Here is a 16,893-nt window from a genome sequence, read left to right on the forward strand (position 1 = left end):
TTTTTGCAAAGGTCTTTCCCCAAGTAGTGAGAGACATTTGTTTATCATAGTACATGATTTCTCTTACATAGGGCTTAAGCAGATGGTCCAGAAGGAGCGATCTCCAGCTGCTCTGGCTGCAATCGCTACAGGACCGAGGCCATGCCCCTAAGTGGCCAGAAGCCTCTCTATTTGGCCCATCTGTTTCAGGCCATAGTTATCTTGCATCTAGCATGTTTTCTTTTGTGATTGGTCACTAGAATTAAACATTGGCTTAATTTTCAAGTTTAACACACATCTCTGAAGAATGATGGGTGATGGTAGGGAATATACATCTGCTATGACTTTATTATTGTGAATGACCACAGGATATATAAAACGCTGTTTATTTTCAGGTGGTGGGATTATACTGCAGTGCAGAAATGGGAAAACAGCCACCAAACAAATGAGTTTTCAGGGTATTGGAAATATCCCCTCTTTTATGGAGAGAAAATGTATGGAAATATAACACCATACAACAGATCAATCTCCTCCTCTTCTCTGCTCTAAGCACTGACTGAAAGGATGATACAACTCTGCTGCTAGAAATACATCTGAAAAATTTAACTCTAACTAAAATTTAGCTAAATTAATATAGGGTTCACTGATGAACCCTATATTAAAGATAAAGGTATTCCCCATTGACAAAGTTGTCAAGTCGTGTCCGACCACAGGGGGAGGTGCTGATCTCCATTACTAAGCCAAAGAGCCAGCATTGCAGAGACTACTATGTGATCATGTGGCCAGCATGATTGCACAGAATGCTGTTTAGCTACTTGCATTTGCATGCTTTCGAACTGCTAGGTTGGCAGAAGCTGGGACTAGTGATAGGAGCTCACCCAATCATGCAGTACTGGGACCTTGAACTGCCAACTTGTTGATCTTGCAATCAACAGAGTCAGTGTCTTAACCACTTGAGCCACCGCATCTCTCTGAACCCTATATTAGACCTCAATAAAGATCCAGTGGCTAAGCCTAAAACTATTCTCATAGAAATATCTCACTGGTTATTTACCACTCATTTCCTGAATCAATTTGGAAACTTTCTTTGCAAAATTAAGAGAGAGAGGTTTTTTTAAAATGGTTTTGTATTGCATCCAAGTTGATTAATCAACCTATTAGTGCATTATTACAAGAGAGGATAGGGGAGAATAATGGGACTTCAATTTATGCAGATAAATGTTATGAGGTTGAAGAAGCACCATCTTCAAGCAAAACTGTGACAGGCCTTCACAGTGTAAATAAATATGGATGATGATCAATTACCCTTCCACATGAAAATTTATATGCTGAAATCATCCACATGTTTGATATGCTCTCAGCAACTCTAATATCTACATGATGATCAGGAAAGCTGAAGTGACAGCTTCATAATATTCAGTAATTCTTTTCCACAATTAATTCCATTTACTCCAAAGACCTCTCGGTCTAAGAGGCACAGGCTGCTTTACAAAGAGAGATTACATTCAATAATATTTTCATTTTAATTTATGGAAAGATAATTCTGTTTGTCTTATCATGATAACAAATTACCATTTTTGCAAACAAATTTTGCATATACAGTGGGGATAGTAAAAGAAAATCACAATAAAACTACTGTTGATTCCCAGTCCGGCCTAGAAAAGCAAATACAGAGTAATATTTGATGATGAATGAGGGACAAAAAGGAATCAAATGCACATCATAGACTGGAAGACAATCAAAAGCAGGCAGAAGGAAATGCCAAAAATCACAAGGCAATATGGCTGTTTTAACTGTAATCTGCATATGTGTGTTTACACATTGTAGATCTGTACATATGTAAGGTGATCAACATATAATGGATTGCACATGTATTCATACAGGGGTTTATGGTGTTAGTTCATGTGTCATTGTGAGCCTTCCCATAGTAACCCAAAATCAAACCTATCATGGGATTTTCTTGGCAATGCTTTTATTCAGAGGAGGTTTCATTCATTCATCTGAGACTAGAGTATGTTGCCCAAGGTCACCCAATGGCTTTTCATGTCTCCCAGAGTTGTAGTCCAATACTCAAACCACTGTTTCACTATCACTAATTCCCACTTTTTTCATTGATATGATGGCAAGACCGTTTTTCTGGCCTCTTTTCCCATCCTTACCATGATGTAACACAGAGTCCCTCTACTAGACTGGATACATCATTATTTTCCTGCTGTCCTGCTTGGGATCCAGTAACCACTGATGAAGTTAATTCTTTGATTAAATCTCTCCCTAATGGTAAAGCACCAGGAGAAGACATGCTTCCCGGTGAATTATTCAGATCAAATCTAGACTGGTGGGCTCCTCCTCTTGCTTCATTATTTACTTATATAAACCAGTATGGCAAAATTCCTCAAAGGTGGGCTGTAAGTATTGTAATTCCTGTTCATAAAAAGGGCTGTATGGCTGATCCTAAAAACTTTAGACCCATCAGCCTATTAAATATTATCTCTAAACTTTATGCAAGATACCTGTTAGGCAAACTAGAGGTCTGGGCTATGGAAAATGACATTTTTGCAGAAGAACAAGCTGGGTTTAGGAAGGGTAAATCTACTCTAGATCAATGCTTTGTTTTACACCATGTGATTCAAAAATACTCCCAAAAAGATATAAAAGAACTTTTCACTGCTTTTGTTGATTTTACTTCTGCTTTTGACTTAGTCAACAGAGATCAACTCTGGTCAAAGTTAGCGGCTGCAAATATTGATAGAAGACTGCTCCTTCTAATTCAAATGTTACATCATAATACTACCATCAGGGTTCGACTTGGGGCAAACGGGGTTCTATCCGATAGCATCCCCACAGATAGAGGTGTACGCCAGGGTTGTCTTCTGGCACCTTTTTTATTTAATTTCTATATTAATGATGTTGTCCAGGCCTTAAAAGGATCAAAATTTTTCCCAACTACTGTTCAGGATGTTAAACTTTCAGTGTTGTTATATGCTGACGATATTGTTTTGATTTCAGTCACCTTAATTGGAATTCGCAGACTCTTAAAGAAGCTAAATGAATACTGTACAAAGGAAATGTTAATAGTCAATCACTCTAAAACCAAAGTTGTGGTTTTTGGTAAAAAAAACTTCATCGGTGGAATTTTGAGGCAAAATCTATTTATCAACAATCCTATTACAACTACTTGGGTTTAAGATTTCAATCTAATTTGTCATGGAAAACTCATTTTGTTGCTACTAAGCTAAAATCATCCCTCTCTATAAATTCTCTATTGAAATTTCATAGACTTCAAGGAGGTCACTTAGTAGCACCTACTATCGAGGTTTATCAAAGAAAAATTGTTCCCCAGTTATTATATGGAACAGAAATTTGGGGATACAACAGTGTCTCAAATTTAGAAATTGTTCAGAATTTATTTCTAAGATCCCTGTTGGCTGTCCCTAAGTGTACCCCTGTTTCTTTTCTGAGAGCAGAAACAGGCCAAACTACTCTTCTAGCTGGTATACATACTGCTCTTGCCTTCTACTGGTTAAAGTTGTTATCCATGAGTGATTCTAGGCTCCCCAAAAAATGTTTTTCAGTTCAAATATTTCTTAATTCTTCAAACTCCTGGGTATCTATAGTTAGAACAATATTACAGAGCTATGAGATTAATGTGGACTCACTTCCAAATTATGCCACCCATAGAGTCAAGCAACTGATTAAAGAGAAAATTTATCTTGCTTCCAAATGGGCCGATCTTCTTTCACTTTCAAGCTCTTCTTTTTCTCTTTGGTACCCATTGTACAAGACTTCATTTGGGTTAGAGTATTACTTTATTAATCTTACTCTGGCCCCTGCTAGAAAAGCATTTACTGCTTTAAGATTCCAATGTACGCCTTCTGCCTATTTGACGGGCAGATATAACAACACTCCTGTCCATCTAAGACTATGTATCTGCAAAACTGGGGAAGTGGAGAATATAGAACATTACCGTCTACATTGCCCTCTGTATATATCTCCTAGACAAAGGTTTCTTGATTGTATTTTGAAATCCCTTTCCGGTAGATCTTGCTTTCAGCAGACTTGTGTCCTTTTGGCTAGCAACAATGCATTTGCTACTTCCATGGTAGCAAAATTTGGTTTAGCTGCTAGCAAGATTAGAATTAGCTTTCTTGATGGGAATGATGGCTAGTTCCAGTCTAGTTTTATGGTTATATTATTTTATCTTTTATGATGTATTATTGGCCTTTTGTTGATGGATCTCTTTTATTAACTTTACCATGTTGTTTTTGGTGATTTTTATGCTTTTTTTAAAAACTCTGTTTTTGTATTTACTGTTTGGATATATTTTATATTGTGATGGCTTTTAGCTTTTAACAATAAATTTCTACTCATTGATATGTTAATTTCATCTGGATTCTTCCTCAATTAAAAAAAATATTAAATATCCAACAACTTTTACAGTCTCTTTTCAGATCTTCACATTTAGTACACAAAGATCTCTAAAGCATGAGGGACACTGTAGATGGTGCTTGTATGCATGTCCACTTTCCCCATGTTTAGCCTTTTTGAGGGTTTCAGGAATAGGGCTGAAATTAACAAAAATTCCACAATTGACCCATATGTATGTTTCTGTATATTGTCCGGGTTATTTATAGAGTTTTCTGGCTCTGCTTACTCTTGATAGAACACAGCACACTTACTGAAATTCCAAAAACAAACATAATAGGGATGTACCTGTTTGACAAGTGTAGTATGAGTTAATATTAGCTCAGCTTGTATAGCCATTCAAAGAAAAAAATGTATCTTTTTAACCATAATTTCCATTGACTAGATGACCCAACACACTTTACCTTACCATACAGGAACACATACTGGTAAACAGGATCACATATTTTACCCTGTGCCAATATAAGAGACCAGGGCACAGCAGTTTCCATTGTAGCTTCATGCCTTGCATGGCACACAAATCACAGGATCAAATTCAGTGCTTGTACTGAATGAACAATTAGACCATAGGTTATAGCTTGTCTGGTTTGTCTGTGTTCTTAAAATCAATTAATAACAACCCACAGCAATTTGATTTTTACTAGTTATTTATTCTATACATTGTCTTGTTCTGATTTTTTTTAAAATTCCTTTTCAGTTTATGTTTGATTTAAAAAAACAACATTGATTTTAATTTATTTGCATGTCTCCTTGCAGCTATTTTTACAGAATGATGGGGTAAGTGTTTGAAAAACAAATACACACATTATTTGTTCTATTTCAACAAGAAAGAAATGTTCCAAATTGATTATATATTGGTACTAGAGAGTATCAAATATGATCCTGGCATCTGGATTTTCTGTCTCGAATGTTATTCCAAGAAGCTTGCATCCACACAGCAAGTTCAAATTACACAAGGGGAAAAGGGTGGGGGGAGATAAAAGAAAATTCTATTAACAGATCTTTTCTTGGTATTTCTATCTGTGATTGTTCTTTTTTTATTAATGATGATGTTTCTCACTCTGGGAATTAGAATCAGCCAGTCCAATTACTGAGGCGAGAACTGAGTAACAAAGCTAATACATGCTGAATAGGATTATCAATTCCCTCAAACTATTACAAACCAGACAAATCTTTTTCATTTTAAATATCTATTTACTGAAACAAGCTAATAGTCATTAAAATGCAATATCATTTAAGAACCAACTAAATCTAGCATCATTCACTGTCACTCCATTCCTCATCTAAAGAGGTGCATTTTAGACATGCACAGAGTTTGGAAAATTAATAAGATGAGCTTGAACTCCTAGTGCAGTAAGGTAAATATGACTTTATAGGTTAACAGATATTTTCTGGGATGACTCCTATGATTAGAATATAACAATTAACATGTATAATATGTTTTAAAATAATAGATGGGAAAGAAAAGGAGAAGGAGTGTCATGATACAGTAAGCCCTTGGTATCTGCTAGAGTTTGGTCCCAGGACCTCCATGTATATCAAAATGAATGGGTAATCAAGTGCCATTATATACACTGGTGGAGTAAAACAATGTCCCTTATATAAAATGGCAAAATCTATGTTTGGTGTTTTGGATTTATGTATTTATTTGGAATATTCTTGAGATGTGGCTAGAGGAATCCATGAATGCAGAATCCATGGATATGGAGGGCCAATTGTATGCCAAAGTCAAATCCACACGAGTGTTCAAACTGTACCAGTGGGGACCATTTGGATAAAAAGAAATGGAGAAGGAAATAAATTAAAGAAAGCATCACTGTGGTAGGAGTTACTACAGGCCACCAAAAGAAAATGACATGGTAGACATTGCTTTTCTAAAACAATCTCAGAAATCTGCAAGAAGAAGAAACTAGTAGTTACTTCTATTATACTGATATGGTGACATCACTAAAGGTGTGTGGAATGCACTGGGTGACACTCCAGTAGAGGTGACACCTGGTAGGACCCTTTTTCTGCTGTGGGCAGCACAGTGCTGCTGCCAGTTCCCAATCCTTTTTCTCTGCTGCTGAGAAAGAAGCCAAGGCAGCTCCCTCTTCACAAGGAAACCATGTGGAGGCAAAGGGAAGGGAGGTGAGCCTGGACCTCCTGGTTTCATCTCCATGTGGCTTCCTCATGAGGAGGAGCCACGCGGAGGCAAAAGGAGACAAGACTGGTCTTCCTGGCTTCACATCCATGTGGCTCCTTCCTCACAAGGAAGCTGCACACAGGCAAAGGGAGGAGGTGAGCCTTCCTTGGTGGTCATTATTTTGGTTTTCTTTATGTTCAACATTAAGCCTCCTTTTGCATTTTCTTCTTTGATCTTCCTTAGTAGTTGTTCCAGGTCTGGGAGGTTTTATGCTAGCATTATGGTACCACCTGCATATCTTAGTTGATATTCCTTCCTCTTATTTTCACTCCTGAATCTTCTGTGTCCATTCCTGCTTTTCTTACAATATGTTGTGCACATAAGTTGAACAGGTAGGGTGGTAAAATGCAGTCTGACCCCTTTGCCAATTGGGAACCATTCTGTTTCTCCATGTTCTGTTCTGACAGTAGCCTCTTTTCCTAGTACAGATTCCTCATCAGGACTGTCAGATGTGTTGCCACTCCAATTAAAACACATGCTGATTTTCTTTTGGGATTTCCTCATGCACTCCATTAGCCATCATAAGTTTACAATGTGGTCCCTTGTGCCTCTTCCTTTCCTGAACCCTGCTTGGACCTCTGGGGTTCCTCTCTCCATGTATGGTTGGAATCTTTTGAGCATATTTTTGCTTGCGTAGGAGATTAGTGCTATGGTCCTATAGCTGCTGTAGTCTTTTATGTCTCCTTTTTTGTGGATGGGGATGTATATTGTTTCTGATCTGTTGGTCATCATTTTGTTTTCCATATCTGTTGACATATGCTAGTTAGCACTGTTGTTGACTCTGTCAGCATGGATGGCAGCAGTTCAATTGGGATATCATCTGTTCCTGGTGATTTGTTTTTTGCCATTTCCCTTATTGCAGTTTCCACCTCACTTTTTTAGAATTTGGGGTTCATTTTCATATGGCTCTTTGTCCCACATGTCATTCATTTTATAATCTCTTTTATATAACTCTTCTGTGTATTGCATCCAATGTCTTTTTATTTCTTCTTGGTCCTGAATTATGTTATTATTATGTCACTGCCATACTCTGTTGATTTCTATAGTTCTACCCTAAGGGTCTGACTTGATCTTATCTCTTTGTCTTGGAGTAAAACCATACTGGTGTTAAACTACTAGGAAGGGGGTTCAAAAGAGGTTGCTTCTCTAAACTTTTGCTCCTCTTCTCTTCAGTAGTATTTTTCTAAGGATAGATTGGCCATGATATCCTTAATATCAGAAAGGGTCAGCAATGGAAATGGTTTCTCCTTGCTTCAAATTTCTGATGCATCCAAGCGTATAGCTATGGGAGGAGGGGAGAAATCAGGGCATTGTCCCCCAAAGAAAAATTATGCCCTATGCAAATGAATTCCTAGCATTGCAGAGAGTGAGACATGAAATTCTTCTATTTGTTAGAATTCTTCTATTTGCTGTGTTTGTATCCCTTTGGGAACATTGTTTGCCCCTTTTGTTTAGATGCCTAAACATTGTTTCTAAATGTTCAGCTGATGTTTTAAGTTACTGCTACACTATGGATTTGGAGACTAAAGGAAAATATCATGAAGGGATGGATTATTTCCTGCACATCCTCCATCAAAGTGGGGGTAATTATTTCATTGTGCCATCATTTATGTTGTCAGATGTAATCTGTACTTTGTAAAGTTTGTGCAAACTGTTGTTTTAGCTATCCCCCAAAGCAAGAAAATACATATTCATTTCTCAATTATGGAAAGGAAAACATTTACATTTGCTTTAAGGCTCACATAAGTAAGGAAACAGCTGAACACAGGGGAGTCAAACACGATACAGGAATGACATGAGCCAAGTAGTAATATCTTTTGACAGTTATTGGATTTGAGTCTTACTGAATCTGATAGTTAAAATATTGGAGCTCTTTGGAATTGTGATACCTGCATGGATAACCATGTAGGGCAATCAACACTTTGGATGAATTATAGCCTTTATTTTTTTAAAAAAAAAAGCCATGTTAGTGAGACACCATTATAAAGATGGCCAAGAAAATAATGTTGAAATCTCAGAACGCTCTAAGGATTAATACTGGCTGCCAAGAATCTCACCATTCTTTCCTTTCCTTCCCCCTTCTTGAAATTAAGTGCAGAGGCCTTAATCAAGATCAAGGTCCTTGCTTGGAAGCGGCCATTTCATAGAATCATAGAATCATAGAGTTGGAAGAGACCGCAAGGGCCATCCAGTCCAACCCCCTGCCATGCAGGAAATCCAGATCAAAGCATCCCCAACAGATGGCCATCCAGCCTCCGTTTGAAGACCTCCAAGGAGGGAGACTCCACTACACTCCAAGGAAGTGTGTTCCACTGTTGAACAGCCCTTACTGTCAAGAAGTTCCTCCTAATGTTGAGGTGGAATCTCTTTTCCTGCAGCTTGCATCCATTGCTCCGGGTCCTAATCTCTGGAGCAGCAGAAAACAAGCTTGCTCCCTCCTCAATATGACATCCCTTCAAATATTTAAACAGGGCTATCATATCACCTCTTAACCTTCTTTTCTCCAGGCTAAACATCCCCAGCTCCCTAAGGCGTTCCTCATAGGGCATGGTTTCCAGACCCTTCACCATTTTAGTCGCCCTCCTGTGGACACGCTCCAGTTTCTCAATGTCCTTTTTGAACTGTGGCACCCAGAACTGGACACAATATTCCAGGTGGGGCCTGACCAGAGCAGAATATAGTGGCACTATTACTTCCCTTGATCTAGACACTATACTTCTATTGATGCAGCCTAAAATCGCATTGGCCTTGTTAGCTGCCGCATCACACTGTTGACTCATGTTCAACTTGTGGTCTACTTGGACTCCTAGATCCCTTTCACATGTTGTCTCCTTAGGCCAGGTGTCCCCCATCCTATTTCTGTGCATTTCATTTTTTCGCCCTAAGTGCAGTACCTTACATTTCTCCTTGTTGAAGTTCATTTTGTTAGCTGTGGCCCAGCTTTCTAATCTATTCAGGTCATTTTGAATTTTGATCCTGTCCTCTGGAGTATTAGCTATTCCTCCTAATTTGGTGTCATCTGCAAATTTGATAAGTATTTGCCCTCACAGTGGTCTTAATCCCGATCTGGAGCTCCATACCTGTCATTTGAATTGTCAAAAGAAGAGCCAATCTAGGTTTTCAATTTGTACAGGCTACTACAGAAGTTATATCACTGAAGGTGCATCTACATTGTAGACATAATGCAGTTTGGCACCACTTTACGTGCAGGAGCTTCATCCTATTGAATACTGGGATCTGTGGTTTGGCAGTGTCTTTTGCATTATCTTCTAAAGAGTGATGGTGCTTCACAAAACTACAAATCCCAGATTTCTGTAGGATGGAACCATGACACTTAAAATGGTGCCAAACTTTATTATTTTTACAGTGTAGATGCACCCTGAATACCAGCCTGGTGTTGAAGAACCACCACAGTAGCATTCAGAAGAACACTGTATCCCAGATTTCATCCTACTGTAACCAATTTCTGTAAGACTTTCAGTCCTGCCACTGAAAATATGTGAAACAGCAACTGGCAAGAAATACACTGATTTGTCTATATCTGCTTGTGGCAAAACTTATTCTAAGAGCAAAGTTTAGAAGAGTTACCTTCTAGTACTATAGTGCACCCATGATATCATAACCAGTGGCCACATTCTTTGGGAGACTAAAAGCTGTAATCCAAAACATAACTTTCCCAAGCTGTATCCAGAAGAAAAGAAAAAGAATGAAGGTGAATATTTCACCTTGCTTTGGACAGCTGCTGATGGTGACACCGTATATTACAACACACTTTTTCTCCATGTTGTCTTAATTTTTCCATATTACTCAGATCCATAGAGAAACACTGTGTTAATTTATTCAATAAACATTAAGCCCAGATGGTAACTCTTGCACTGGACGAGGGACAGAATTGCCTCTGAGTGCTCCCCCAACTGCTCTCACTTCAGTTTTTGATGGCTCAGATTGCACATCAAACATAAAGCCACATGAAAAGCCTGAAGGACCCCCTATAGATGGCAGCTGCCTACATAAGGACACCAAGGATGTTATGAGTTGTTGAGAAACTGGCACAGCAGGAGGCACAGTGGCAATTTTATTTCCAAATTTCCTGTGATTGAGTCCTCAGGCCAAACTGCAGGAACAACAGCTTTCCTGCTGCCTCAAAATCAAGGAAACAGAATGTGACCTTTGTCCCTCTCTATCTCAAATAAAAATTTGCTTTGTAATTTTAGATCAGTGGTGAGCAATTTCATCCACCTTCAAAAGCCACCTGCCTCCTCTGTTCTTTTAGGGAGGGAAAGCCTCTTAGCATCTATTTCTGATAGAACCTTCCCTCAAATGTGCAGAGGGACCAGTGAAATGGTGCCTTGCTGAACATACATATCCTCCAAAAGAATTTGACCTAACCTGTTATCACATTTTAGTCAGGTTACATTTTTAAAATGTTTTACTTCTAGAGAAAAGATAAGAAAAACAGAAAAGACTATTTACATAATAATGCTATATTTGTCCTAAGATTTTTCATGTAATGGTCCACCTATCCGAGATTTAATTTGTTCCTTCCACACTGCTAGACTGAGATCACTTTACTATAATAATCAGAGAGGAGGTCAGTCCACAAACCCTTATGGTGAACTGAAGTGGTTAGGCATCATAATCTTTAATGCACCACATGTCTAGAGATCCACCATAGTGTAGCAATTTGAGTGCTGGACCAGAATTCCAAGAAAGCAGGGTTTGAACCTCACTCATGGGTGAGCTTGGGCAAGTCACTCTCTCAGTAATAGTGGAAATCAATAGCAAACTTCTTCTAAACAAATTGGGTGAATAATTTTTTAGGCTAAAATTGCCTTAAGTTAGAGCTGATCTGAAAACATATAATATCACAGTAGGCATGTTTAAATCAAATTGAATCTGCATAAATTGAGCTATTTTCAGTATATATATATATATATTCAGTATATATATATATATATATATACAGTATATATATATATATATATTAGGAAATAGCTCAGTTTATGCAGATATATATATATATATATATATATATATATATATATATGGGGGGGGGGAATACTGCAGATACAGTAACTCCAAGCAAATCTGGGATTAATCTGAGACAAACCGGGGTGACTGCCCACTATTTAAACAGTTTGGTTGTAGCCTGCAAGTGTGTGCTATCATACAGTTTTGGAATTAATGAAAAGTCTTGAGAAAAGAGAAAATCAGATTCCATCGCAGATATAAAGAAAAGAGAGACTGAATGACCAGAGAGAGAGAGAGAGATGAAAGAAGAAAATGACCTCAACTTTCCATAATGGAGGGAATACAAAAATGCATGGTGGAGAAAAATATTTTAAAGCTAGCACTCTCCCTTTCCCTCTCTAGCCTTCTGGAAGAAGAAAAGAAAATGCAAAAGCCATTCAAGGGATTGTGTAACTCATGAGAGATATTTCATTCAAAAAGATAGTTTGGGTTTATTTCAAAATCAACAATCAACTGCCACCATGGTTCAGTTCTTATGTCCTGTTGCTTAATGGTACAGCTTTTCTCCCTCCTGCACAAGTAAGTAGAACTACAAATCTAAACATTTGTGTTTATTTCATAAAAGTAGAAAGGTGGAAAGTATTACAATAGCGTTGGCCAGAGTAGTACATTTCTTGTCATCAGAAACCAATATTATAGACTGAAAATATTTGGAATGGTTTACTGCATATAAACTCACTCACATTACTGCTGAAACAATATTGCTCTCTTCTGGAGCGAGTCAGGAAGCAATAACAGAAACAGCTGCATTTTATATTACTTTTATTTCCATGTCATAGCCCTGGCTCGGTGATGTATCCGACTCTCCCAGGAGCCTGACCTTCACATTTACATGAGTTCCACAGGAAAGTAGAGACCTTTCCTTCAAAGGCAGCTAAGAATGAAATCAATCACTGAAGTCACAGCAAAAAGTGTATCTAATTTTATTGTATATTTTACATACAGTCATTCTTACAAATCCAGAGCACACTCTGAAGTGGTTCATGGGATAGTAACCTTGTTACAGCTAAACAAACCAGCAAATGTTCAGTGTCAAATAGTGAGATTATTCATGCCATCTTTTGTTCTGTATAATAAGTAATATATAAAAGCACACACATCTGTGCTTGTACACTCCTTATTAGCTGCAGATGCTGGTAACATCTACCCCTAATGGCTGTCTAAGGCTGCATCTACGCAGCAAAATTAATACAGTTTGGCACCGCTTTAACAGCCATGGTTCAATACTATGAAATTCTGGGATTTGTAGATCTGTGAGAGATTTAGCCTTCTCTGTTAGAGCATTCTGGTGCCTCAACAAACGACAAATTTGAGGATTCTATAGGGATGGAGCTATGACCATTAAAGCAATGTCAAATTGTGTTAATTTTGAAATGCAGCAGCATCCTAAGTAGACAGCACCCTCGAGCAAAGGATGCAAAAAGATGGCTTCCTGAAAGACAGCAAATAAGGAACTGCAAATCCAGAGAGAAAGCCTAGTGACTTTCTTCAGTTCTAGGGCTGCAGCTTCATTGCAGAAATAAGCCATTTGACACCACTTTAACTGCCATAGCTCAATGCAGTAGCAAAGATCTTCAGAATAAGATTCTGGCATGTAGTGTAAGTATTCTGGTTTGAATATCCTGTTATCTACTGACATCAGCCTAAACTGGTAATTATTGTGGGTTCACATAAATAGAAAACATATAAAAGATGTCTGTCTACATTGTCCTTGTCTCTGTGCTCTCTGGGAAATGCCCTGCTTAAAATGCCTTGTAAAGTTTCTTCATCCTTAGCACACAGGGCAGGGTTTTTTCTGTGTGGAAAGACCTCTTCACTAAGATCAGATGAACTCTTAATGAATGTTTCTTCTGCCAGCTGAAGATATATTTGTATGCCCACTCCAAGTTCTAACCCAGCCAGTTACCTTCCATTATTTTAATGGAGTGTTTTATTGTTTTACCACTGTTTTATGGCCTTTTCAATTGATCTTAATTCATTTCCTTTCCCTTGTTTATTTTTCAATAAAAGAAAGACTCATTTACTCTGAAATGAAGGGAAATGAAATTGTTTTGTGTTGAATTATTGTGTAGTGTGCATGAGCACCCACTGTCAGTATCTAAGAAAGAACAGAAGCCCATATTCAACACATCTGTAGCCATTGCATATAAACAGCTTCCCAGTTTCACAAAACCAAGGAAATAGTCAAGTCAAATATCAAATCAAGCATGGATTCTGTAATAAAACAGTTTTACCTTGAATGGCAATGGCTCTTCAGTAAGTGGGCTGACAGGAAGTGAGTGGGTACTGCTGGCAGGACTCATATCTGTGCTCTAAGAGGGAAAAATACCACAATTAGGAATGATCTAACATCTATTGAAAGAGCATATAAAATCAATACATATTAAAACCCATTCTTTTTTAAAAAAATAATAATCTGGACTGACCTGCTGGAAGAGCCTGGCCTTTACTGCAAGATTTAAATACAGACAGTGTCTAAAGTCGACAAATCTCTTCCAGCAAGTCATTCCACAGTCTGTGAGCAGCTGAAGAAAATGTCTGTTGGGTAGCTAGTTTTGACTGAAGTAGATGTCTCCCAGAAGACCTGAGTATATGGGGTGGATTATATGGGGAAAGCTGATCCTGTAGGTAACCTGAACCCAAACTCTGTATAATTGACTATGATATTTGCTAGAGAAGTAGAGATTGAAATACACATTTCCCCCCAAATCTTGGTAAAGTTGTTCAGCTTGTAACTTCCAGTTCTCAGATAACACAGTCAGTGGCTATGGGAATGAAACAGCTGTCCTTCTCAATTTCCATATTAACTGAGCAGTCTGGGAGTTGTCTCATAGTCCCCCCCCCCTTCATATATATTTGTCAAACAGACTAGCAGTTGTCTTATATATGATGAGACAGAACTTTCCATTTCACCTGTGATAAACAGGACAAAATAGTGAGTGCAGGGCAAATATTAGAGGTATCAATAAACATATTGAAATAAATAAAATAAATAGAAAATAAATAAGTTATTATTATTATTATTATTATTATTATTATGTTTCATCTTCATTGGGGAGAAAACAGAGGGGGCTTCAGGAGAAATGACAGCTACTACTGCTCCCCTCATCTATGCTAGGTAAGAAAACTGCCTAACTTTTTCTTCCCCATTTGTTCTGTGGGTTTCCCATTTACATGCTCCATTCTGATTATGAAGCTCTAGGCAGGCCACAAAATTAGGAATGAATTTTGGTAGGTCACTTTATGGCCTACCATATGTGACCAACAGATTACATTTATTTGGATATCACACAATATACTGATCTGAGTAGCAGTTAAGAGCAACTACAGCAATTTCTCCCTAATTTTTACTGGATGTAGTCTAGCTTTGCTTCCCTCTTTGCTTTTGTTTAATGATTTAGCAGTTCAATTTTTCTATTTCTGTGATCAGAAAAGGCCTTTTATAATTCTGATAGCTGAGAATCTCAGCAGCTCTGCATTCTTCTCTTGTTGTCCAATAAAATAATAATAGTAATAAAAAATGATCTTGTTGGACCACAGCTTTTGTACTGTAGTCTGACATTTGTTCGTAATTGTTCCCCCCAGGATTTTTAAGCATACTTATCTATTATGTGCTCTCAATATGTTACTTTCAAGATCTTAGTTATAATGGTGTGGAAGCACTCCAGACCAGAATGTGTTTAATAAAACACACTAAGACAAATTGTCAAGGTAAACACTGGTGTCTACAGCACTTTTTATATCTTTGTTTCTTTTCTTCTTCTCATGGTTGTAATAGGTACTTGTTTGTCTTTTTCATGTTCAAAACAGCTGCAACAATATATATTATTTTTATTTTTCTAATGGTAATAATACACAAACTAATGATAATTGTTCAACAACAACAACGATGATGACGATATGAGTTAATATCAGTTTTCTAACATAAAATTCTGAATTCAACCAAATGAAGAATATGGTTAACATTTGAAAATGTGATAAAACGCATAATTTATCAATACATCTGTTTTCAAACATTTTATTCTCATTCACTTTTGTATAATGTCAAATTCTTCATATGAGTGACATTCTAGGGACTATATATAAAGCAGCAGCAATCAAAAAAGCAATCAGAAAATGGAGACACAGTACTTTTTCTTACACTACAAAAATTTTAGACAGTGTCAACAGATTAATGATTATGCCTAGATCAGATAACTCAGTTCTAGATGATTCAGGAATACCCTTAATGGATTCTCTAGTACTTTATAACCTGTCATAATCTCAACATGTTCTTAAAGAAATGGGGGTATCATTACATTTAATTATACTGATGTGTAACCTGTAATAAGGACAGGAGGCCACCATTAGAACAGAATATGGAGAAACCGAATGGGTCCCAATTGGGAGTGGCTCAGATAAGGCTGCACTCTATCAGTTTGTTCTCTGCTGGCTCAACTTGTATGCCAAAGGCATCATATCCAGAGTAAATTTAGACTCGGAGAAAGGAGGAGTGAAGATCTGAGAAAGGGATATCAACAGTCTAAATTTATACAGATGACACCATAATACCAGCAGAAAACAGCCTAGGCCCATCCCACAGTCAGTACACACCAAAGTCAAGTATAAAAGATGACAGATATATCACACACTGCTCTCTTAACATGTCAGCAGTAGGCTTTAATTTTGTAATGGTCGGAGTATAGCCGTAGCTTCCCACTTGTTTGTGAAACTGCTTATCAAAACTGATCATATCCTGCTTCAGCTTGTACAACTGGATTGCTCAAACCATGAAGCTATTTCTCTATCTACAGGGTCAGTACAGACATCCTAGATAATTATACCTTAAAATATGTGTAGTGTCTGGAATGTCACTCCTCAAAATGGGGCCAATTTTCTTTGCAACAACTCCTTTTCAGCAAGAATATACAGTAGTATGATAGCTGCCAGATACTGACTTCCCTTAAGATCATTATCAAAATATATTGATCTGAGAAGTTGACACTGATAGAAAATACCTTCAGTGGATATTAGAAGCTACAGAACAAATACATCTTGATAAGTAAAGAAAGGAAGTCTATCTGGATGTTTTATAGTTATTTAAAGGGGGAAATGAATCTCCAACCCATTTTCACTGCAATTGCTTCCACTGCATTCTTGGCTATTAACTTCAGCATATATTCACAGCCTAGAAGTTGAGAGTACAACTAAAAAGATATATGACTGAATATTTGGGACATTTCATTTTTAAAGACTGGTAAAGGAATCAGACAGTCTTACCATGGATTTCTTCACAT

General features: G+C 37.5%; 1 protein-coding gene across 3 annotated transcripts in view; it reads right to left on the reverse strand.

Moving 5' to 3' along the window:
* Positions 1 to 16,893, reverse strand: part of CCSER1 (coiled-coil serine rich protein 1) — a 927,042-nt gene that overhangs the window by 463,078 nt on the left and 447,071 nt on the right. For 2 of the 3 annotated variants that reach the window (XM_089527102.1, XM_089527104.1), the window contains exon 7: positions 13,852 to 13,929. The exons of the other annotated variant lie outside the window; for it this stretch is intronic. In XM_089527102.1, the coding sequence (XP_089383228.1) occupies positions 13,852 to 13,929 (78 nt within the window). The remainder of the gene's footprint in view (positions 1 to 13,851; positions 13,930 to 16,893) is intronic. 3 annotated transcript variants of the gene reach the window in all.

The sequence above is a fragment of the Sceloporus occidentalis genome, unplaced genomic scaffold (genome assembly GCF_023333645.1).
Source record: "Sceloporus occidentalis isolate IW3139 unplaced genomic scaffold, rSceOcc1.0.p SCAF_5, whole genome shotgun sequence".
NCBI classification, from domain to species: domain Eukaryota; kingdom Metazoa; phylum Chordata; class Lepidosauria; order Squamata; family Phrynosomatidae; genus Sceloporus; species Sceloporus occidentalis.